The sequence below is a fragment of the Prunus persica genome, chromosome G4 (genome assembly GCF_000346465.2).
Source record: "Prunus persica cultivar Lovell chromosome G4, Prunus_persica_NCBIv2, whole genome shotgun sequence".
NCBI lineage: Eukaryota > Viridiplantae > Streptophyta > Magnoliopsida > Rosales > Rosaceae > Prunus > Prunus persica.
The window spans coordinates 14,119,659-14,143,796 of NC_034012.1; the positions used below are offsets into that span (position 1 = coordinate 14,119,659).

Here is a 24,138-nt window from a genome sequence, read left to right on the forward strand (position 1 = left end):
TTCACTGACGTCAGCCCTCAAACTGCAGTTTGGGCTATGTTGCCTTGGGCCTTGCCTGGGCTTGATGGACCACAGCTCTTGCCCGGGCTGGATGTCACCGCTGGAGCTGATTTTCGGAGACAGGGGGACTTTTGCCTGGGCTGGGCTGTACTATTCGAATCCATTCGTCCTCCAAAAAAATCCACTCCGAACCCAATATCTTCCTTCCCCTTACGCCAAAAGACCCAGATTCAAACGTGGGGTCATCAGCTATAGCACTCTCCCTCGTGTGCCCTAGATTGCTCGTCTGCTGTCGGCGGTGAGGTGCTGTTCTGTAGCAGCGACGTCGTCTATCAGGCACTGTTCTCGTCTCTGGAACTGAGTCGTTAAATCTTTCGTTCCAGATCGTACCGTACCGCGATTGGGTACGCACCCGTTCTGTAATAGTTTTCCTGGTTTTATTCATATGTTCGATTTAGTAGTTACTTTTGGAGTGTTCTTGTCTAATTTGGATTTATTTGCCTTGTTCTCAGATTGATCCCCTTGACTTACAACACCTTAACAAAGAATGGCTGACGTGGTCCAGTACCGGTTGGAGCGGATGATCAACGAGCTCGATGACCTCGAGCAACGGATGATCTTCACGCGCCGTGAGATTGCTGAGATCGTCAAGCAGCGTCGGAAGTTCGAATACCGTCTCAAGCGGCCGAGCCCACTCAAGGAAGACTACCTTGCCTACATTGAGTATGAGACTCAGCTTGACTCACTCCGTCGCCTCCGGAAAAAGTCGGTGATGCGTGAGCTGCAAAAACAGGGGCTGAAGACCAATAAGAAGATGAAGAAGTCAGTTTCTGACTTCGCTGGCGTAAGGAGGATCGTTGATATATATAGGCTTGCGGTCATGAGGTTTAAGGGTGACATTGAGCTCTGGTTTCGGTACCTTGAGTTTTGTAGAGAGCGACGGCATGGTAGGATGAAGAAGGTAATACTCAGTCCCCTAAAATGGCTCCAACTTTCTGGGAGTTGTTTTGTATCTGTGGGTTGAATTTATTACATAGTTGATTGCTGCATTTCTACATTTGCTATATAGAAAATGGTTGTTAGTCAATTGTACTCTCTCTCCTATTACAACGATCTATGAAAATTTGCATATAAGTAGAATGTTTGACCTGTCATTTTATTTACTTTTATCAAATTTTCAATTGTTGAAGGAGGAGTGCCTTTTTGCAGGTCCTGGCACAAGTAATCAGGTTTCACCCAAAGGTCCCAGGAGTTTGGATATATGCTGCAGCTTGGGAATTTGACCATAACTTAAATGTTGAAGCTGCCCGTGCTATCATGCAAAGTGGGTTGAGAGTCTGCCCAACTTCAGAAGATCTTTGGATAGAGTATCTTCGGATGGAACTCACATTCCTTAATAAGCTGAAGGCCCGAAAGGTTGCTCTTGGTGAGGATGTGGGCATTCTGGCTCGTGATCAGATAAGTGCCGATGAGAAACAGTGGAGAGATGAAAATAAAGATTTATACATGCCCTTTAATGAAAAAGGAGAACATAATGAAGGATCAGACATCGAAAGTGAGAAGTCAAGGAAGAAAATTGACAAGTTTCAGGAGCAAGGTTTTAGCATTCTAAGAACCATATATAGCGGAGCAGTTGAAGCGCTTCCCTCTAGTTTTAGTATGAGAAAACAGTTTTTGGAGATTTTGGATGCAACTGACTTGGTTAATTCAGAAGAAATGCATAAGGAAATACTAAGTGACATCAAGAGGGACTTCTCAACACAGCCAGAGTATTGGGACTGGCTAGCAAGACTTGAATACAATCCTGCAACCACACAGGAGATCAGTGAAGAAAATACGCATTCTCAAGTGGAAAAAGCAGTTCAGGTATAAATCCATGTGGACTGCTTAAATCCTATAGTAGTAAAATTATTTTTGTAGTCTTCTATTGGCTAATTATTCAATAAATATGCTAGATGAATCTGAATAAGACACATGCATTTTCTAATTGTGTTTGTCTTATGTTCCTGTTAACTGCCATGCTATGAGTAGGTTTATGAGGAGGCTGTAGAACATCTGCCTTCCGCCATAATGTTCAACCAGTATGCAAAATTTTTAATGGGTGTTACTGCTCTTCTAAAAGGAGAAAACAAACCTTCCGGGTTAGCCAGTCAGTCTGCTAGTTATATTTCACATATTTTGAGAGTCTATGAAAAGGCTGAAACAATGGGATGCATTGACGAGGATCTTGCCTGTCAGCATATCTCATTTCATTTACAACTAGGAAGACTGGATGAAGCCCGGAAACTGGCAGAAAAGCTTTGTCGTGAAAAATTTTCGAGTTCAGCACAGTTATGTCTATTAAGGGTCTCAATAGAAGTTAGGCATTTGACAAGGGATTCCACTTCTCCAAGTAAAGCCGAGCTGCTATCCATCTTTGAACTTCTAAAAGATGCTTTGACAAGAGTGTCGACTTCAGAAGCTGAGAGCCTGTGGCTAATGGTATGTTCTCTGCACATTTGAATTTTTCCCTCTCTTCTGTTGAACTCCATGTTTGACTGTGAGTCATTAGCTGATGCAGCATCTTTGTGAGGAAAGTTAACATTATCTCATATTGCAGGCCCTCAAAATCTTTGCAAATCAAAAGCATTATTTTGAAAAATTAGTTGAGATTTCTGTTAAATCATTAGCTAAAGATGGTGGCACTGAAAATGGATTCTCTCTTTCTTCTGCCATTGTGAATTTTGTTCTTCAAAAGGATGGAGTTCGACATGCTAGAGATGTGTATAAGCGGTATGTCATTTTATCATGAGCTTGATTTTTCCCCCAAGGAGATTGTGACAACCATATTAACTATACATTTTGACTTTAACGAAAATAATTTGGTACATAAAATTTGATGATCATAGCTTCTGCAGTGTTCTCTCCAAGAAGTTTTTAAGCTTGTCCTGTTTGAATTGCAGCTTTCTTGCTTTACCGCACCCTGGGCTTGCTATATATAGGACCTGCATTGAATTGGAATCAAACCTTGCATCCAATGGCGATAAAGATAGTCTTGTTAATGCCCGAAAGTTATATGAATCTGCACTTAAAAATTACGACCAAAATTTGAGCTTATGGCGAGATTACTATTGTATGGAGACCAAGGTGAGCTTTCCTATGGTTTTACATCTATTTAACAATGCATTCATAAAGTCCATTCAGTGCATGCATAAGGTTGAGGGTTTACTGTTTGATTAAATTTGGAAGCAGACCAACCATTTTGCGGTCTCTGCCTATCAGCGGAGCAGACTGGCCCTTTTTTATTTATTATTATTTTAGTTTAACTGGCTTTATATATAGGCATCTACTATCTAGAAAACTACAGTTTCCATTTTAAAAAACAGTTCTGTTTCTGTTAGTGTCCTGACCCGAGACAGGAATTGTGAACACTGCCATGCCACTATCGTTTTTGCACGGCTTTGTTCTCAGAATTGATTTTTAATAATACTTGATGTTCATTATTTAATCACATTTTTATCATGTAATCTAAAGAACCTACTGATAAGTTTGGCATATTCCACTAATTTTACAGATGGGAACATCAGAAACAGCTTCTGCTGTCTATTGGCGTGCACGGAAGATTCTGAAAGACAGTTCCGCACTTGTTACTCGATTTGTGAAAGTTGTGTAAAATGCTAGTCAGTTTTGATCTCGTGTAGCTTCACTTCTTTGAATGTAGTTTGAATAGAAAGTGGATAGTAAGCCATAACTCCGTTGCATGTGATGCCAAAGGAGTTGGGTAATGATTACAGGTTTTGTTTTTAAACTTTGGTGCTCAGAGTAATCTGGACAATTGCTTAAAATATTTTGGCTTGCCCCTCCATTTGCTGCAGGGGTGCACTAGAATCTCTCGTCTCAAAATCCAGCGTTTCATGTAGAACTGACTAATTTATGGGGCAACAAGGCATGCTAATTTATTACACTAATAAATCACGTATTGTGGAATAAAGTATGAAGCTGAAAAATGATTTATAACTTGAAACCAACCAATTTGACCCCTTTGTTGTGCATAATGATATGTGACTTGAAACCAACCACCTAGCTTGTTTTGGCTTTGGCCTTCAGTCAACTCAATGAAGAAAAGAAGAAGGAAAAAAACACGTCTTGTTTGAGAGGTAAAAGAAGTCATTGGGCCATTGTTTTTTATGAGGCCGCATAGGAAGTTTCCGCTTTAGGGAATGCTAGCAATTTTCTATCTAACCTTCTCTTTTAGACTTTTTTTTTTTACTTGACATGTGTCATCCTCCTTACACTTAAAACAATGTCATTAACATATTATATAAGTTAACTTTTGCTTTTCAAGTTTATCCTTATTAAATGTACTCAATTTATCCCAAAAAAATTCACAACTTTGTTACCATCTTATTAATTTTTTTTTTTAAACATCAATTATTTTTTCAAAGAAAATGTTTGCTTTTTTCAAGAAAGAGGAAATGTCCCCTTTTTTAAAAACACAGAGGATTTTTTTTTCCTATCTAAACCCTTTGTGTTATTAAAAAAAAAAAAGGACATTTCTTTTTAAAAGCAGATATTTTTTTTAAAAAATAATTGACGTGAGAAAAAAATTAATAAGATGGTAAGAAAGTTGTGAATTTTTTTTGGATAAATTGTATACATTTAATAAGAGTAAACTTGGAAAGCAAAAGTTAACTTGTATAATATATTAATGACATTATTTTAAGTGTAAGGAGAATGACACATTTCAAGAAACAAATGGAGAGGTCAAATGAGAAGGTTAGTGGGAAGGTTATTAGCATTTACTCCATACGTTCTTTCACCTGCTTTCCCAAAGCGCGGAAATTTGACAAGCTGCTTGCTCGGTTGCTGCTGCCGACTGCCCAGTGTAGACCAAATAAAAGCAATATATGTTCCTCGTCCTCCTCCTCTCATGATGCAAACCTTCTGTTGAATTTACCCATCATCATGTGGCACTAGCAGAGGGGCATTTTCAGGCACCTCCAAAGCGACTCTGTAGATCCGTCAGTGATCATGTTCACAATCCTCCTCCTCCTCCTTCCTTGTATTCTTCTTCACCTTGTTAATTTTCTCCTAGGGCGTGCTGAGTTTCCTTCTTCAACCCTTGAACTGAAGCATGAGGAAGCTCCCCAAGCAGTGCCTTCATCTTCAATCCCTGAAACATTGGACTTTGATGTCTTCCTCAGTTTTAGGGGGGAAGACACCCGCAATAGTTTTACGGACCATTTATATCACGGTTTGAATCTGAAAGGAATCGATACATTCATGGATGAAGAGAGGCTTGAGAGGGGAAAACCCATCGCACCAAAACTCCTGAAAGCAATTGAACACTCTAAGTTTGCAGTTGTCGTTCTTTCAGAAGACTACGCTTCTTCAACTTGGTGTTTGGATGAACTTGCCCATATTGTTCAGTGCATGAAAGGGGGGAGACTAAAAGTGTTTCCGGTCTTCTACCACATCGAGGCATCCACGGTAAGAAAGCAAACAGGAAATTATGGAAAAGCCTTTGCTAAGCATGACGAAAATTTTAAGAAGGAAAAAAGGAAGGTGAAAAAGTGGAGGAGAGCTCTGACGAGGGTAGCCGAAGTTGCCGGATGGGATTTGAAAAATAGGTATTTCTAGTACTCTTGTTCTTCAATTGAAATTACAAGGTAGTCTTATATTTAACTGTTTTAATAACATATGCCCTGCTTGATTAGATGATTATACTTGTTCATTTTGTTTCTTTTTCTCATTGATGTTTATGGTTCTCTTTATTATATAGCTATTCTTTTTTTGCTTGATGCAGCAAATTGAATCAAAGCTTGCTTATAAATTTGATGCTTAAAAAGAAATGTCAACTTGTGGCCTTGTCTAATAAACTAAAATGGGAGAAAACTTTCCTGTACCAGTTGCATACACTGATTCTCTCTTTCTCACACATCATGCACCTAAGTTGTGTGAGAAAGAGGGAGCCGGTGCACCTAAGTTTTGTGGCTTGATTACATACAATATTTATAGCAAGATATGCAGAAAGCACGTAGGTGATCTGATTGGAAATATCATGTACGTGGCTGATCTCTGATAAAAGATATTGTTCTTCGGAGATACTAATGTTTTTAACATAGGAACATCTGGTGAGGAGAGATTAAGTGAGAGAAAGAGGAGAAGAAAGAGAGGGATAGTGAAAGCGAGAGGTCAGAGGTGGTGGAATATATGGTGGTCGGAGGTTGGATATTTTATGATAAAAAAACATTATGGGTGTTATTAGCGTGGTTTTGAAAGGTGGTGCATGCGGTGGGGATATGTAGGAAGCAAATTCTAGATTTGGATATTTATGAAGCAGCAGCAGAAGGGTTTTGAGCGGTTCAAATTCTGGGGCTGAAGAGAAAGGAGGAAGACCGGGAGAGAAAGGAAAAGGAAATAGACAGAGAGATGGGTTAGTATTAAGGTGCAACATAATTGAACTCCATTAGATTAATCAATAAGCTGACCACGAAAGCAAAGCTCTGACATAGCCATTTCCGACACAACAATTAATATTTCTAATTTTCTTTTTTGCATGTCACTTGTGGTCAGCTAACCACAAAATAGTTATTGTATTCTTTTGCAGGAAAGAATCAGAAGTTATTGAGGAAATAGCTAACAGGATTTCAAATATATTGAACGACGAACTCTCAAGTTCTAACAACGATTTAATTGGAATGGATTCTCGTATTAAGAAAATGGAGGAGTACTTGGCTCTTTGCAGGTCGGATGATGTTCGCACCATAGGGATTTGGGGGTTCGGGGGCATTGGTAAGACAACTCTCGCAAACGAAGTTTTTAAGAAGATCAGGAACCAATTTGATGCTAAATGCTTCGTTTCCTCTGTTAGAGAGGAATCCACAAAAGTAAATGGTCTAGTTGGCATGCAAAAATCTCTCTTTGCAACCTTGCTGCACTGCAATGAAGATATACAAAATGCTGACTTGGGGATCCAATTGTTACGTACTAGACTAAGGAATAAAAGGGTGCTTATTGTTCTGGATGATGTTGATAAACTAGATCAGATAAAGGCTTTAGCAGATGAATCTTGGTTGGGTCCAGGGAGTCGAGTCATTATAACAACTAGGGAGAAGCATGAGTTGGATTCATGTGGACTACTTGCAGATAGTATATACGAGGTTGACAAGCTGAAGATTGGTGAAGATTCTCAGCTCTTTTGTCGAAAAGCCTTCAAGGAAAACGATGCTCCACATGATTATAAAGAGTTGTCCAAAAAATATGTAGAATATGCTGGTGGCATTCCTTTAGCTCTTATAGTTCTGGGATCATACTTGAGGGGAAAAAATGTAATAGAATGGTCAGAAGCATTTGATAGACTTGATGAAGATCCTGAAGAAGACATTATGAATGTGCTTAAAATAAGTTTTGACGCATTAAAGGGCACAGTGAAACAAATCTTTCTGGACATTGCATGCTTCTTTAATGGAGAGAATCAAGTTCGTGTAAAGAAGATATTAGAAAGTTGCCGGTTTTATCCTACAAGTGGTATGCGTGACCTTCTTGATAAAGCCCTAATTAAAATTAACGAAAGAAATGAACTGTGGATGCATGATTTACTTCGGAAAATGGGTCAGGACATTGTTCATAGACAATTTCCTAATGAGCCTGGAAAGCGCAGCAGGTTGTGGATTAATGAGAATGCCTACAAACGCAACAGGTCATGGCATGATAAAGTACTTGCAGAGAATACGGTACGTGTTAATCCTAGTTAGTACAAGCATAATTTTTTTTTTTTCTTTTCTTGAAAAGTAAACCCTTAAGATAGTAATTAAAAAAACATTAAAACCTTGAAGAACACAAATGTGGTCTCCCTAAAAGAGGGAGGAAGAAGGGAGGAGGGAGGGAGGAGGAATAAATGAGGAAGAACTAAAAGAGAATATGTGAAATAAAAAACTTAAAACAAAAAACTCTTTAAAATTGTTTTTATAGCTTTTGTGTTGGTTTTCATACCATTTATCACTCATCTATCCTTTCCCGTCCCTCCTTCCTCCCTGCCTGTCTTCACTTGTTCTCCTTTACATTTTCTCTATGTTCTAGATAATAGATGTGATTTAAATATTAGGTTATTTGTTCATCTTATTGTCTAGCATGCTATGTCTTGCATTTGAACTTTATCGTTTGGTACAGGGAACAACTGCTGTCGAAGGCATATTCCTAATCTTGCTGGCAAAGGAAGAGATACAGTTGGATGCTGACCCGTTCGCTAAAATGTGCAACCTAAGATTGTTGAAGATTTGTAATGTCAACTTTTCTAGATGCCCTGAGTATTTCTCCAAAGAGTTACGGCTTCTGGAATGGCACGAATATCCTTTAGAATCTCTGCCATCAAGTTTTAAACCATGTCAGCTTGTTGAACTCAAGATGCCTAACAGTCGCATTACCCAACTATGGCATGAAAGTGTAAGATCATTTATATATATATAGTTATTCTCTCTTTCGTATGTCCACACGTTATTATTGTACGAATGTCATTGTAAATAGGGAGGAAAGCAGGGTGAGGTAGTAGAAAATACTTGGCATTTGCACGATAATAACGTCTAGATGTCTGCATAAGAGAATTTATATATATATATATATATATATATATTTCTTGCACCGAGTTAGGCTGACAATTAGTTATGATAAAGTTAAAGCTAGAATGCTTATCTTCCCAATAATTACTAAGTTGTCTAATAACTCTTTTTTCTTTTCCAATTCCATAACAGTGTACCATGATGGAAAACTTAGTACAAATGGATCTTTCCAACTGCAAATTCTTGATCAAGACCCCAGACTTCAGAAAGGTCCCAAATCTTGAGAGGTTGATTCTTGAAGGTTGTGAAAAATTATCAGAGGTTCACGCAACAATTGGGGATCTCCAACGTCTCGTTGTATTGAATATGGGACGTTGTGAAAGTCTAGAGAGCCTTCCCCACTCCATCAGCTTAAAATCTCTTAAAACCTTTAATCTTTCTGGTTGTTCAAAACTCAAAGAGTTTCCAGAGATTGTGGGAAACATGGAAGCTTTGTCAGAACTTTTTTTAGATGGAACGGCTATAAGGACGCTGCCGGCATCAATCCAGCAATTGAGGGGCCTTTTTTGGATAAATTTAAGTCGTTGCAAGAACCTTACGTGTCTTCCTATGGCCATTTGTAGTATGACATCTTTGAGATATATATATATGTCTGGCTGGCTGTTCGTGCCTTGTAAAACTGCTACAACAGAAGTGCCAGTCGAATCCTCTGTATCCGCTGAACATAAAGATGAGCTGGCTGAATCCTCTGTATCCACTGAGCATAGAGAAATGGAATCCTCTGTATTGTTCAATGAGCTGGCAACGGAAGAGATATAGTTGGATGCTGACCCATTCGCTAAAATGCGCAACCTAAGATTTTTGAAGATTTGTAATGTCGGCATCAAGTTTAAACCATCTCAGCTTGTTAAACTCGAGCGTTTAGATTTCACTGGAAATGGTGTGGGCTGAGAAAATATCTATAAGATTTCTGAGCCTAAAAAACTCATCTTGTTTGGGAGTAGCAACCTTCAGTCGTTGCCAAAACAACTTCCGTTGAGTATAAAGTTCATTGATGTACGTCACTGTCCTATGCTGCCAATTTCAAGGAATTTGACAGTATGGACTGCTATTAACGGTTTTAGTTTAATGATTTGTGGAAATTCCGATGAGGATGAAGATAGAACAAGGAACCCATTTGCAGTTCACGAAGAACTTCATGATTAACTATTCTTTTCTAAATACATTGAGGTGCTGACTCTCTCTCTCTCTCTCTCTCTCTCTCACTCTCTCTCTCTCTCTCTCTCTCTCTCTCTCTCTCTCTCTCTCTCATATTGAACATCTTTATTATTGTTTTTCTCTTTGGTTTTTATATTTTTCCACCCGTGAAGGTCGTCTTGAACACCCCATAGTCTTTCAAAACTTTGAAGACTACAGGGTTGGGTCGTCCTATGGACTTTGCTGCTACGAGCCCCGAGGCAGGCAGATTGCAAGGCTGTTGAATGAAGGGTCGACAATTTGAAGCTTCAGTTACAACGAATCGACCAGACTTGGAAGTAAAAGGGTGCGGGATACATTTCATATGGCAGCAAGATGTTGCAGGTTTTGTTAATAATTTGATACCAATTGCTAATCACCATCAACACCCAGGATTTGAGCTTTGGTCTACATTGGAAAGCTCTGGTGCTCAGACATGAACTTTGCACTCTGAATGAAGACAGCTACAAACGCTGGAACAATTGCAAGGTTTTGTAGTCTGACCCCATAATTGTCACTCCAAACATTGTCGTTTTGTCATCATTTACATATAATGGCCGAGTCTGAGACCAGAAGAGAGAACTTGAGTTTGTTGCTTCAGTCTTAAAGGACACATTGTTTCTGTTTTAAAGCACTTCAATCCTTCTTCCCCATAAAATATTTGTTTCCCTCACAAGTTTAACGAACAAAAAGATAATCATAACTAGCTTTTATTGCCCAGAAGGACATAAATAATTGTTTTAATCCTCCCCTTTGTCCCTATTTCAATCCAATCCTTCTATTCAGGTTACCATGGATAGAAGCAAAAGCCTCCATATCCAAGACCCTTTGTCTCTCCCTCCTCTAGCAATCACAAGGAAAAGGATTCTATAATTCACATGGTAGGCTAGGCAATGCACACTACTCATACATGTAAAAATGAAAGTTGGTAGAAGCAGCAGGCATACAAGAAAAGCAAAACCAACAATCCAAACCGGCGACGAACAGAAAAGTACAACTCTTGCTGGTCATTGGAGGAGCCAATCACAAGACGCCCACCACCCATAAATTTCTGTGCACCATGCGATACCATCCTGCATCCACCTTGTGTCTGTATAGGCTGCCCATGAATTAACCCCTTGGATAATAACAGGAAAGCTTTACCAATCTCATAGAAAGTAGTCTGGTGCAGGTTTCTTGGCAGGCGTGCCTCTTGATTCCTGCATTTTCATTACAATCTTTCAGAATCAAATATAAGGGAACAGAGACAAGATGTCTGGAGGGGCCACCCAGGCATTCACCAATGGCAAAGGTTAAAGAGGAAAAGAGGACCCAAAAGAAGGACAATATACTCAAGGTCCATGCATTGAATTGAAGTGTCATTCTTTTGTGCATTGGTAAAACAGAAAAGTTGTTACTAAGCATACCCGATGTTACTGTTTCATATTATTCATAGTCAGCATCCCAACTCTTTCCAAATTTTATTGACAATCATATCAAGTAGAATCCTTTGCTAAAAGAACCAGTGCATTTCATCATTGGACGCATGGAACCCCACATAACAATGGAATGTGGACAACACAAACAAAGTTTCGTGCTGCTGCTCAAAATAACCAAAGCAATTTCAAGAAAATGAAAAGGGGATCAATTGCAACTTAATTTTATGTGCAAACCTGTGGCGCAGCATCAAAGACACGAAACTGCTTATTAAGATTTTCATCCAGCTCAAGAATTGCAGCTACATTACCACATCTGAAACAGACCCATCATTGATAATATAAACCTTCAAATTAAAGAAAAATGGGGGAAAAGGTTAATTGCAGATTGCTAATTTACCTGTAACAGTAATTCGGTGCTGACCAGACTGTAACTATCTGGTTATTAAACATCCATTTATACCCTTCCATTACCAACTGATGGGCACGACATATATAGTCAATGTTGTTTGCATGGTTAAATGAAGAAACAACGCTGCCACCAAAGAGGAAACCAGCACCACGAGGACTCAAACCCCAACCATCCACAATATCTTCAGGATCTGACCATAGTAGGTCACACATGGCACCATCATGAGGTACTTCTTGCTTCCGGTCAATTGTTCGTATCTGCCAAACAGAACATGTGAATTGGTTAGTATATAAAGGATTGAAGATTACAATTTAAATCAACATAGTAAAGATGCAACTCAAACTGGATTATCATACCTGATCCAGAGTTGAAATGGCAGGAGAGAGACCACCATGTACGCTAAAAATCTTATTCTCAATGAGAGCTGACAAACTGCATTAAGCCGCCATCAAAACTCAAAAGCTGTAAAAGAGAAACAACATAATATACCCAAATTTTGTTTCACTTTTTGACCTATTGACTTCTTTTTTGTGCCAGATTTCCACCAGAATCTTTCTAAACCCCTAAAAGGATTTTTTTTTTTTTTTTTTTTCCTTTCCCCCAAGGCTTAAACCTACAATTTATGGGTAATTCGGCACAAAATGAAAAACTTTGGGGTGGCAATCTGACACCAAAAAAGTTCAGGTGGAAAACCGAAACAAAATAGCAGTCATGTGACTCGCAAGTGACTCTTTCTTAACAGAAATCTTAACGGTCTTCATGGTATGTGGTATTTTGGCGCAAAAAGATTTAGTTACAGCTGGTAAATTGTCAACAAAAGAAAAACTCAGGTGGTCAAGTGTCACAAGTGGCAAAGTTCAGGTGGTATTGCTAAAATATTCCCAGAAACAATGGCCTACCATCACCCACTATGAAACGAAGTTTCCGTGTCATAATATTGTCAGCTGCCTAACCTTAAACAGACAGAGTTTATGTGATAGAAAAGGGCAAACCTTAGGTAATCAAATATATCAGTGCAATATCTCCAAACATTGACAGATCCATACTTTCGTAGACACTCATCATAGAATCCATACACCTGTCTAGAGAGGATAACTCAGTAAATATTATGAATGGGTAAGTCATAAAAAGTAGGCACCAGTAAAAGAGACTTAACCTGCGTGATTTGACGACTCTCGTGGTTTCCTCTAATAAGTGTTATCCGATCTGGATATCTAACCTGAAGTAAAATTATTAGTTAAAAAAATAAACTTATGAATAACCATCAAAGGCTTCGATCAACATGAGAATAAATGCACAATCTATATGATGGCTAAAATCCATGATCGGCCACTGGGAATTAAGATGGTCTCATAAACTAAACCTAATAAAAAAAGGAAGATGATTCCAGTTATCTCCCTTGACTTTACAAGAACTTAAATGGAGCCTAGATGGATAAACAAATGAGACTACTCCAATCAAATTATAAATTAGCTTTATCTGATTAGTTTTTTTCCTTTTTTCTTTGGGGAACAAGTGATAAGTTTTTCTTGTCACTCTATCTACTAATCATCCATTGAGGTCATACTCCCTAACAAGTTGCATAGGCCTTTCCGTTTCCCCTGAGTTTTTCCCTGTTTGTTTGGACAGGGTGATGACTCAAAACGTATTGCTGTGACTAGATATGTTCCTACTAATTCAGATAGCAAATTTGTAGCCATAGCCTTATGTGTGCTATCACATAATGCAGTTCTAGTATTTTCTTTTTTTCTAAACCACGGTTTCTTAAAAATGAAATGAAAGGTATCATTTTGTTTGCCTTAAACCATCATGAAGTGGCATTCAATCCACAATCAATTTACAACTTTAGAGAAAACTTCTCAGCAGTTCAACATCAAAGACTCCTGAAAAGTCCAGTGAAGTAAGATAAGCCCTTAAAGTGGCCATAAAATTTTGCACGAAGTTCTTATCATCTAGAAGAAATGCTAGTGGGAGGAAAAGAACATGAGTATCTATTATTTCCTAGGCACTTCCATGATAGAGCAAAGCATGCTTGCATCAGCACTAGTACAAGAGGGGGCTATGACAAACAGCCTTTGTGATGCAGGAAAACACAGGTGGGTGTTGTCTATGACTTTTAAGAAATAAAGTATTTTAGAGGAGACAGGGATGGGGAAGAAAGTAGAGGAGATACAAACACACCATGCCTGCATCAACACTCAATTATCATTCATTTCAATCTGATATGCTTTACAACAGATAGCCTTGTTTATAGGTTTCAAATAGAACAGTTAAGGGTAAAAATAAATAGTATAATACTAAAAACTCATTACTAACTTTCAGACGTTGCGTGTTCCTAAAACCCAAATAAGTAGACTCTAAATAACACTTGACCAAAATCAATACTCTTAATAAGACTTGGCATAAACGCTTATACTGACACTTTCACTTACTATTTTTACTCTATGTTTTTATTTTCTTGCACTATCATGGACATCTCGCTTAAAACTCAAAAGCCTTAGTTTTCAAGTTTGGCAAATGAGAAGTCTTGGGCTACTTCTTCACTAACCAAGTTGTAGCTACTTCATCACCTTTTGTTTCCAAGGCAGAGGGTGCAATATAAATAATTGCCATGTAATTTGGTGTTCCACAATCTTTAAACAGACACCAATCTTTAAATTTAGGGTTACGTTTTAAAGCAATAGAAACAACACTTGTACTAGAACCCCTGAAGAATATGGCTAAAACATCAAATGAAATGCACATAAAAACCATTAATCTTCTTAATGATCTAAAGAGCAAGTAGAGCTTATCTGAAGGCTCAACAAATCAAGCAAAGTAGAGAAGTATATAAGCCTATCACCTTGAGTGCAAGTAGGAGTAGAAATGTCTCAACGGAATAGAATCCTCTGTCAACAAAATCTCCAAGAAACAAGTAGTTAGTCTTTGGGCAATCACCTCCTACTTTGAAAAGCTCTTTCATGTCATAAAACTGCCCGTGGATGTCACCGCAAATCTATGTAACAAAGCATACAGTAACAACAACAACAACCAGTTAGCATGCAACCTGCAACATTTAGGATTTGAACTTCATATTCTAGAGCACCATATCTTCACTACAAAGAAATTATTCCACTAGCCCTATTTCCCTGCTAAATTTTGTTTATAACCCCACTACCTCCAACTAGCTCATAATATAAAGTAATGAACAAGAATCAGAGTGAAAATAGGGCTCCTCGTTATGCTAAAGACACATACAAGTTCAGCCTATAAAACAGCCATAATCCATTTAGAAAGAAATGTAAACTATCATTACCTACAGCAAAATAAATGGTAACAACTGTTAACTGTATTTCGTTCCCAATTCGTAAACCCTACAACATGTATTTTTTTTTTTTCAACCATATGGTTTTCCCAGTAAAGAAAAGAAAATCCAATTGAAGTAATATTATAAAAACCTTATCTATTCTCTGGAATCCAACACCATTTCAATCTTCTTTCTTCACAAAATTGCTATTCGACAAGGATGAACAAATAAAGACAAACCCACTTGTCCGAACAAATAAAAATCGAAATCATAGCTAAATCAAATCCATAACCCAAAAATCAACCAACCCCCCCCCCCCCCCCCCCCCCCCCCCCCCCCCCAAAAAAAAGAACTATTACATCGAAGACTACCCAGCAAAATCAAAGAGTTCGCAAGTAGATAGATACATACACACAGAGAGAGAGAGAGAGAGAGAGAGAGAGAGAGAGAGAGGAAATACAGTGACAGGAGCATCGACCCTCTGAACGTTGCTCTCTTCGACGAGGATTTCCATGGCCTTGAGGCAGAGAGCCTTGACCTCCGACTCTTTGAGAGGCTCGCACTTCTTGAGCTGCTCTATTTGCCTGTCTAGGTCTGACATCTCTCTCCCTCCCTACTTTCTCTCTCTACCCTACCCCTATTCTCCTTTATCACACCACCACCACCACCACCACCACCACCACCAATCCCCTCTCTCTCTCTCTCTCACTCTCTCAACTTAAAACTGTGAGATTGTGAATCTGTGAATATCCCCTCTCTCCGCGGCCTTTGTCTTTCACTCTCACTTTTTCTTTCTGCGGGCTCTCCCTCAACTCTCCAGATTTTTGCTTTATTTCAGTTTTAACCCCGTTTTCAATTTTCTTCTCGCAAAAATGCCCATCCCAATTTCAGACACTCCCAACGACATGTCGTCTATTCACACGACAAGTCGTTCGACCCCAAAGTCACCAAGCGAATGAAAACCTTTGGCATAAAGAACCTGAATCTTCTTCATCCTTGTGCTGAAGCGAAGAGAGAGAGATTGAGAGAGTCTGAAACCCAAAAGACCAAGAAAATGGCATGGAGAGGAAAGCTATCTCAGAACTTAAAGGAGCTTAGGGTTTTGCTCTGCCAATCTTCCCCTTCAAGCGCAACCACCAGGTCCTTTGATTCTCTCATGCCTTTTATTTCTCTTAATTTCTTTGTTTATTGCTTGTAACATCAATAAAAATGATAAATCTTCTTTCTTTGTATGTGCAGAACATTTGTGGAGAAGAATTACAAGGATCTCAAGAGTTTGAACCCCAAATTGCCCATATTGATTCGTGAATGCAGAGGGATTGAGCCTCAGTTATGGGCTAGATATGGTATTTCCATTCTTCCCTAGCTTCTTTTTCTTTTCTTTTTCTGATGGTTTTTTTCTTTTACATTTCTCAATGTTTTTGGAATTTAGAATGCTCAAGTTCATGGATATATTATGATTGGTTTAAGGTTAGATTTCAACTCATGCTGCATTTTTTTGTTGTTGGTATATATGACCAAATTCGTTTTGTGATATTTCGCTTCCAGTCTTTCTGTTGGTTCATAAGATAAGATGCTATGCAAAGGAGACACACACGCATAACTGATGGAATCTGCTGATGTTAGGGCCCGTTAGGTAGCAATTTTCAGTTTGGTTTTTATTTGTAATGGAAGATAGAGAATGAGAAATTAGTGAGAAGAGAGATGATAGATTAGAAAGTGTATATGTGATGATTGATAAATAAAATTAAAATTAAAAACCAAAAACAATTTAATGTGGTTTGTTTTAGTCTTGTTCATTTTGCCCTCATTTTTTCTCCGCATCTCTCATATCTCATCTTCCTCCCTCCTTTCTATGTAGTTCCCTCCATCTCTTTAACTAAAAAAACTATAAGCCAACATAAACAGTATGAATTATCAGACTGGCCCTTTAACTATCAATTCTTTAGAGCGGATCGACAAAAGGAATTTGAGATTTCTAAATCTGGGGAACTTCTAGATTTTTTTGCTCTAGACTTGTGATAATACCCTTTTTTTATAACTAGATCTATGTTACATTTTTCAATTAGGAGAGTAATTATAAAATGTTACCTATAGTTGTGAAAGCTGCTAAATGGAAAGGAAATGCAGTAGTGTTTGTGAGTTGCTCCATCAAGTGCGTTGAACATTTTAAAATTATTTGGTTAAAACTATTTAGCATTGTCTGTTAAGTTCAGTGGGGAAATTGAGTTTTTATCTTTCCTTGTATGGCCTAGGATATAGTGACAATTGTTTATTAACGAGCTTGAATATGCACCTGTCATGTGTTTGTTTTCTTCACCATATCATGTCTATGAATGAAACTGTGTATTGAAAGCCTTATTTGAAAATGTCTAATAAAGATGGTAATTGATTACTTTAAAAATAAGTTAATGCCTAAACTAACTTTTCAACGATGTAGGGTTTATTCAAGCAACAATTTATGTAAGAAAAAAGACAAATGTCTCCTCTGTTACTCTTATGAACTTATAGTCGTTTCAGTTACTGTTTTGATTGGTGGTGCCAAATTTATTTATCTTATTTAAGTTGAAAATGCAACCAGAGATCAAGAGTGGGCAGAACTTAGGTGAGGGAAATTAGAGGAGCATGATTCATGACAACAGAAAATGTCTTTGTTGGATAGCCAACTATGATTGTTCTAGCTAACCTCCAGCAAATGGTTTTCAGTATTGTTCTATGTTGAAGCCAAGCTTTTTTCTGTTTTTCTTTTCTTCTGTAAGAAATGCTCTTAGGAATCCCAAAGTTTTGGCTTTGCTTCTATTTTGAAAAGTATTGCAGATGTTATGGGGATGCATGGCCTGAGTTTTATAGGTCATTTTAAAATTGTAACTCAAGTATGGAGAAACTTTGCAACAATCAACATTAGAGATACCCGAGTCTGCCTGCTTTCACCCTAGTGGATAACGATTTAGCCATCTAGTTGTCATTTTAGGTGCGGATTAACAGCCATGTAATAATTCTGGGTATGAGTACTTGATAAATGGTAAACAAATTCTCTGTTCACAATTAGGTGCAAGTACTTAATACGTTCCAGTATGCTTAATGGCCTGGTATTGCTCATGTTTAACGTACGTTTATTCAAGCTACGCAAGTTCTTTTGTTGGTTCTTTAGTCCTGTGTTGTTAACTTGAATGTTGCACCCTTGCTCCATTTACATAACCTTTGATTATTAAACAGACATGGGTGTTGAGAGGGGCGTTCGTTTGGAAGGTTTGACAGAGCCACAGATCTCGAAGGCACTCGAGGAACTTGTTAAAGTGGGGGAGTCTCTTAAAGCCTGAGAATTGACTGTATGAGATGAAATAAATGTATATTCGTGGGAAAATCTTTCCTATGATGGCCTGCCCTTTCTTTAGATCAGGTGTGTGATGTGTAAGATGATTCTTTTAGGGTCATTACTCAGTATCGCGTGTTTTGTAGTTTGAATAATGCATGTATTTCCATCTTCCATTGAGACAACAAATTTTCCAGAAAGGGTGTTCTTTGCTGCCTATGCACCTCCTTTCCAATGTGGCCCCCTCGTGGCTTATTTATGAAGATGCAAACAAATCCAATATTTTGAGGTGCAAAATTGGCGTCTAGAGTTTTGCTGCTAAATGACAAAATTATTCAGACTTCCTCTCCTCTTGCCACAGAAATAGAGTAGGAATAAGCCCTAATTAATAAAATTTTGAGCTCTTATAGATGAGTAGCTCATTCAAATGGTTGAAAATCTTCTATGTAATGTCTTCTAACAATCCAAGTACTTATTAAACAAGCACATAGTAGGTGATTCTTCAGAAATTGCTCCTATGACCTAAAACCACTTCCAAATTTTTCTGCCAAACATTGTTAAAAAGTGTTTTTGATTATCAGAAAGCCCCAAACAAGCCCTTAGTAATTATAATATTATTTTTTTAGAGTTTTTCTATTTAAACTCCACACTTTTTGTTCACCCCAATACTTAAATAATCAAGCTCTTAAGTTTTATTATTGTGTAAAAAGACAAAAAAAGTCATCCAACTTAATACTTAACCCTAGTACATCTATACACACACACCCACCACTCTTCATATTAAGTTTTAGAAAAACACAAACTCCTCTACACCCTATTGTCAGATTACTATGCTATTTCAATCCAAGAAACCTACTACTCTCTGTCAACGTATACTTTATACTAAAATCTCATAAAATCATGTTTGATTATTTAAGTTGTAAGGAATATAAGCTGCTAAAAATGTCATTGAAAACATTAGTATTTCAAAAGTCCATTTTTCATACTAAATCAGATTTTGATAGAAAATAATTTTTCAAGTATGATATATAGTGATCTAGGTTGGCAGAACTAAATATATACATATCTCAACTAAATTGGCACTTACACACTTATCAATCACTTGCACTTTACAACCTTAAGGTACAAAAATAATGTTTGCATTATGTTAGCCTTACATAACTCTTAAACAATAATATAGATTACTACATATCATACTTGAAAAATTGTCCTCTCAAAATTTGACTAAGTATGAAAAATAAACTTTTGAAATACTATAAGGCCCCGTTTGGTAATGTTTTAAGGGGTTGTTTTTATTTTCAGAGAACAAAAATGAGGTAAAAACACGTTCGGTGGCCCAAAAACAAAAAACACTGAGAATATTTTCATAAAATGAAAACAAGTTCATGTGTACTTGTAGAAAACAGAAAAAAGTTGTTTTCATTCTCATGGGAAATGTTTTCATAAAAATAACTGACATATTATTATTTCAAATTGTACTACTAGACACGTTTTCATTGTTTTTGTTTTCTGAAGATGTATTCTAATTAATCTACCAGACGCATTTTTATTTCCTGAAAATGCAAATTTGTTTTCTTGTTATTCCAAGAAAACATTCTTTGAAAACGTTATCGGACAGGCCTTAATGTTTTCAATGATATTTTTGGCTGTTTATATTTCTTACAACTTAAATAATCAAACACGATTTTATGAGATTTTAGGATAAGGTATTCATTGACTTATTAAGGTATCAATATTGGTATAAACTTTATCTTATACTAGAAACTGGATTTTCATATTTTGATTTGTTGGGAATTTGATTTTCTAGTTTTTTTATTTACTGAATCCAATTTTGTTTGAGTAAATTTAGGTTTTACCCATAAAAAAAACTTTCACTTTTGGAAAAAGCCAAATCTTTTTCAAAAAATACAGAAAAACCTCTCAACTTTCAAACTAAAGACATGCAAATGTAAAGGATTCCTCAAGAAATTCAAAAATAAATAAGGGCTATTTTGTCCATTTTGGCTTCTTTTAAAAAATTTATCTCTCCTTTAGACTTTTCCAAAGTCTCTCTTTTGTTTTTAAGAGGGAGGTGGGGAGAGTTGATCCCTTTCAAACCTCAGCTTGGCCTGAAAATAGAGAAAGCCCAATAAGATCCGACCCAAGTTCAAAAATTTAGAATCGGCTTGGCCCAATGACGAACCCTACTTTTAACACATGTAGTCACATGCTTTGAAGGTGGAAAATAATTGGTCACCAACTCGTTAATTAGGACCTTCACGTTTCTTTGCTGATCTTGTTGGTATGGAAATGTATCATCTTTTCATATCAATATATATAAATACTACTCCCACAAAACCCTACCTTCACATCTCCTAATTAGATAACAACAAATGTGGATGAGATCCCCAAATATATACTACTATACTAGTGTCATGAGAGGCTGTGATAGGCCATTGCCTATGGTACAAGAAGAGCTTAAAGCATGTCCACCCCAAAAAGCTAAGGCAAAGGCAAAGACAATGCAAGGGCTGCTACTATTCACGTGAATAGTGGCAGCATATTGCCTTTTTTAGTTCCGCCCCAAAAGGCTAGGGCAAGGGCAAGAAAAAAAAAATATGCAACAAAATATAAACTTGTTATGTATTTATAGGGAAAGTGAATAAAATTGTTATGTATTTATAGGGAAAACATCCATAATTTTTTGGTATTTCTTTCGATTTTTTTTGAATTTTTGTTTGCTCACTGACGTCAGTGCCTTTGGGCTGAAGCCCAGGCAAGATTTGCCCTTGGGCTTGCCCAGGCTGTTGGTTGCGCGCTGGAGGTCCAAACCCTTCAAAAGAGGCCTCCTGCCCTGGCTAAAGGCCCTGCGCTGGAGATGCTCTTATAGAACGCAAATTGTTGCTCATTTCATTCTCATGATAGTTGGGTCATTATGTGCCATAGGTAATGGCCTCCCATGACACCCACATTTGGCGAGCTTATCGACATGTTTAGTGTCAAATATTGTTCCCATGGTTTCAAATTAAGGTATGTACATGCATTAATATTTGTTTTGTATCAACCTAAGAACAATAACAATTGTTAATAGCTCATACTATTACGGTGAGCCGAGCTCCTCGGAGGATACCATGTGACGCGATAGGCCGAGACACCTATGTACCAAGCAGAGCGGGTGTGATGCCCTCAAATAAAGCCCCTCATGGGGAGTATGACGAATCAAGGATGAGACCAGTGATCAGATGCTCAGGAACCGACCCGACCACTGGCACCATGGCCAACTAGAGATACGTTAGATGGGACAGCCTGACAGGGAAGAAAGGTCGGTTGGTGCGCATCCCATTCTTAAACAGGTGTCGCTTTACCCTTCGATTTCAAGATGAACAGGCTAACGATGGAGAGGGATCATTTAATACACCTCCCATCCCTGTCCACCTGTCACTTCGCCACTTGATCCTTGCCAGGAAGTAGGATGATCAGAAACAGAACATTAAATGTAACTCAACTCAAGGGGATAGAGAAAGATCTTTTCCATAAAAATATCTTGGTATCTCCTTCTTCTTCCCCCTATAAATACCCCTCACCTATCTCTGGACAAAGATAATAAATATTCTCACTTAGTAAACCCTACATCCAGTCTCTCCAACTCAAGTTAAATTCTAACTTAACCATTGGATGGGGCTAAACTAGGATCAACCACAATTCGCTCTTGTTATGATATTGTTCCAAGTGTGCAGATTTGCCCTTAGAGATTAATCTCCGCGGGGTAAAGTACGAGCCCGGGCCCCTGCCCAGAGTCCAAGTCACCTATACGGATACGTGGATTACAACAATATTGGTGCATAAAAGAAAACCAAGATTCTTGGTTTTTTTCTTTTTTGAGGTTGTTTGATGATCACGATCTATCTATATAGACATGAAAGAAGAAACTTGGGGGTTTTTTAAATAATAATAATAATAATAATAAAGAATTTGGGATTATTAGATTGCTTACTCCTTGTAACTGTTTTTTAAAATAATTATATATATATATATATATTTGGTCGAAATAATTTTTTATATATGTGTCATTAAAGTTAGTATATTTGGCTATTGGCACTGGCATTGCAGCATTTCTACGTAAGTGTGAATATCCTTTTTCATTTTTATCATTTTTATTTTTTTTATTTTTATTTTATATATTATTCCATAATTTTACTTTGTTGGGTTGATAATTTTTGAGTGTTGCTAAACGAACCCTAAAATTAACTGAGTACACGTTACTATCAAACTATTTATTGAATTACTACTTTACCCTAATATAAAATGACAAAAAAAGATATATTGAATTGTGAAACAAATGTAATTTTAATAAGTACATCCTACTAGGGGTGGGCACGGTCCGGATTGGTTCGGTTTTACTCTCAAACCACAGCTGAACCAATAAGAAAATAACGGTCCGGTTTGGTTCGGATTAGCCTAAAATCATAATGGAAACCGAACCAATCCAAACCACTTGTAATCGGTTTTGTTCGGATTTGTTCGGCCGGTTTGTGCCTAACACAAAACCATGCATTTTTCAACCTGCTCTTACATTATAATGCTAACATTTTGCCATTATATCATTCCATTCCATCAAAGGCTAATACAACATCATTCCATTTATTCAAAGGTTGTCCAATGTCTAGCATGCATCTAAGTTCACAATTTCCATCAAAACAAACATATACAAAATTTGCATTAACCAAGTAGCATTAAATTTACTCATTGCATTCATCACAATACAAACAAATGAAAAGCTTTTATCACAGAGAGGTAAATACTTTTATCACAGAGGTGAAGTTTGAATGCGTATGAAATTATGAAATGGACCCATTAATTAAGATAGATAGAGTAAGAAGAGCCACACAACACAAAGAGCAAACACACATAGTAGAGATAGAAAGAGAGGGAAATACAAGCACACACAAATAACTGGGATATGCAAATTAGAAGATCAAAACGTGCACCAACATTCAGATACGCGGACTCACAAAACGCACACAAACCTTGCCACATGTGAACTAAATTAAATAAATAATAAATTGATTTATAATCGGTCCGGTTCGGTTTAGGACAGTTTTTAAAACTCTCAAACCACAGCTGAACCAAACCAAACCGGTTCGGTTCGGTTTTGGTTTTTCAAAATGTTGACTTTTTCTTTGGTCAAAACCAAACCAAACCAATCCAATATAATCGGTTCGGCCGGATTGACCGGATCGGCCGGATTGATGCCTACCCCTACATCCTACTCACTATATTCAATCCTAATCAAATGTAAGTGAAAAACCCTACTTCCGAAAACCTTAGAATTAACTCCAACAATTTGTTTCATCGTTATTTAGTAAATACAATTTGTATCATATATGCCCACGAAGGCACTAATCATGCAAATTTGTTACAGAATCAATTATGTTCAATGTACTACCTAATTTGTAGACAATGATGGTTTACACAATTTTTCATGCCAATATATGAACACATGCTTATAAATTATAGTTTTGTTGATTGGAGCCATTGCTGCAGTAGGGAATGGAGTCCTTTTACCTATATTTAGCTCTTTAAAGCCATTAATATGTTCTATCAACCTTATAATGAGCTAGGAGGTGACTCGAAAAAATGGGCAGTAGTGTTTGTATGTATATGGGTTGCATTGGTCTGGTCGACAGTTCGTAACTTCTTCTTTGGAGTTGTAGGTGCGAAATTGGTAGAGCACATTCGTTCCTTGACATTCGAGAAGGTTGTACACCAACAAATCAATTGGTTTGACGATCCTACATTTAAATCACTGGAAGCACAAAAGATTTCAGTTAAACATATTAATAGTTCAAAGCTCGTAAAAATGATTTGTTCTTATACGCACTTTGAATTTTCAGGGTCGTCAAACGTCAAACCAACTAATTTGTTGGTGTACAACCTTCTTGAATGTCAAGAAACGAATG

At 37.4% G+C, this 24,138-nt stretch overlaps 4 protein-coding genes across 6 annotated transcripts; 3 read left to right on the forward strand and 1 right to left on the reverse strand.

The window, feature by feature from the left end:
- Positions 213-3,867, forward strand: LOC18780008 (U3 small nucleolar RNA-associated protein 6 homolog). 2 transcript variants are annotated; one of them, XM_020562072.1, is made up of 7 exons: positions 213-404; positions 487-961; positions 1,210-1,866; positions 2,032-2,481; positions 2,600-2,772; positions 2,943-3,126; positions 3,554-3,867. In XM_020562072.1, exons 2-7 carry the CDS (start codon positions 548-550, stop codon positions 3,650-3,652), a joined length of 1,977 nt encoding a protein of 658 aa, XP_020417661.1. In that variant the 5' UTR covers positions 213-404; positions 487-547; the 3' UTR covers positions 3,653-3,867. The 2 variants fall into 2 exon arrangements, with proteins under 2 accessions (XP_020417661.1, XP_007212695.1); XM_007212633.2 differs by having other exon boundaries at positions 513-961.
- Positions 4,821-10,367, forward strand: LOC18779445 (TMV resistance protein N). Its single transcript, XM_020561376.1, has 5 exons — positions 4,821-5,609; positions 6,590-7,715; positions 8,152-8,424; positions 8,730-9,767; positions 9,908-10,367. Exons 1-4 carry the CDS (start codon positions 5,011-5,013, stop codon positions 9,354-9,356), a joined length of 2,625 nt encoding a protein of 874 aa, XP_020416965.1. The 5' UTR covers positions 4,821-5,010; the 3' UTR covers positions 9,357-9,767; positions 9,908-10,367.
- On the reverse strand, positions 10,468-15,725 carry LOC18781332 (serine/threonine-protein phosphatase PP-X isozyme 2). Its single transcript, XM_020561377.1, has 8 exons — positions 15,347-15,725; positions 14,443-14,595; positions 12,757-12,819; positions 12,593-12,678; positions 11,957-12,032; positions 11,589-11,857; positions 11,426-11,504; positions 10,468-10,972 (listed from the first exon to the last, which is right to left on the reverse strand). The coding sequence occupies exons 1-8, from the start codon at positions 15,485-15,487 to the stop codon at positions 10,922-10,924; spliced, it is 918 nt and encodes a 305-aa protein (XP_020416966.1). The 5' UTR covers positions 15,488-15,725; the 3' UTR covers positions 10,468-10,921.
- Positions 15,868-18,434, forward strand: LOC18778464 (NADH dehydrogenase [ubiquinone] 1 alpha subcomplex subunit 2). 2 transcript variants are annotated; one of them, XM_020561378.1, is made up of 3 exons: positions 15,868-16,026; positions 16,126-16,232; positions 16,435-16,665. In XM_020561378.1, exons 1-3 carry the CDS (start codon positions 15,941-15,943, stop codon positions 16,491-16,493), a joined length of 252 nt encoding a protein of 83 aa, XP_020416967.1. In that variant the 5' UTR covers positions 15,868-15,940; the 3' UTR covers positions 16,494-16,665. The 2 variants fall into 2 exon arrangements, with proteins under 2 accessions (XP_020416967.1, XP_007212219.2); XM_007212157.2 differs by lacking the exon at positions 16,435-16,665 and adding an exon at positions 18,103-18,434 and having other exon boundaries at positions 15,870-16,026.

Excerpts from the sequence above, each read along its gene's own strand:
- LOC18780008 (XM_020562072.1), top strand. The coding sequence starts at position 548 with ATGGCTGACGTGGTCCAGTACCGGTTGGAGCGGATGATCAACGAGCTC. Across the intron at positions 962-1,209 it reads GGCATGGTAGGATGAAGAAG|GTCCTGGCACAAGTAATCAG; the intron begins GTAATACTCAGT and ends GCCTTTTTGCAG. Across the intron at positions 3,127-3,553 it reads ACTATTGTATGGAGACCAAG|ATGGGAACATCAGAAACAGC; the intron begins GTGAGCTTTCCT and ends CTAATTTTACAG.
- LOC18779445 (XM_020561376.1), top strand. The coding sequence starts at position 5,011 with ATGTTCACAATCCTCCTCCTCCTCCTTCCTTGTATTCTTCTTCACCTT. Across the intron at positions 5,610-6,589 it reads GGATGGGATTTGAAAAATAG|GAAAGAATCAGAAGTTATTG; the intron begins GTATTTCTAGTA and ends ATTCTTTTGCAG. Across the intron at positions 8,425-8,729 it reads CCCAACTATGGCATGAAAGT|TGTACCATGATGGAAAACTT; the intron begins GTAAGATCATTT and ends ATTCCATAACAG.
- LOC18781332 (XM_020561377.1), bottom strand. The coding sequence starts at position 15,487 with ATGTCAGACCTAGACAGGCAAATAGAGCAGCTCAAGAAGTGCGAGCCT. Across the intron at positions 12,679-12,756 it reads AGAGTCGTCAAATCACGCAG|GTGTATGGATTCTATGATGA; the intron begins GTTAAGTCTCTT and ends CTCTCTAGACAG. Across the intron at positions 12,033-12,592 it reads GATATATTTGATTACCTAAG|TTTGTCAGCTCTCATTGAGA; the intron begins GTTTGCCCTTTT and ends GGCTTAATGCAG.
- LOC18778464 (XM_007212157.2), top strand. The coding sequence starts at position 15,941 with ATGGCATGGAGAGGAAAGCTATCTCAGAACTTAAAGGAGCTTAGGGTT. Across the intron at positions 16,027-16,125 it reads CCTTCAAGCGCAACCACCAG|AACATTTGTGGAGAAGAATT; the intron begins GTCCTTTGATTC and ends TTGTATGTGCAG. Across the intron at positions 16,233-18,102 it reads TCAGTTATGGGCTAGATATG|ACATGGGTGTTGAGAGGGGC; the intron begins GTATTTCCATTC and ends ATTATTAAACAG.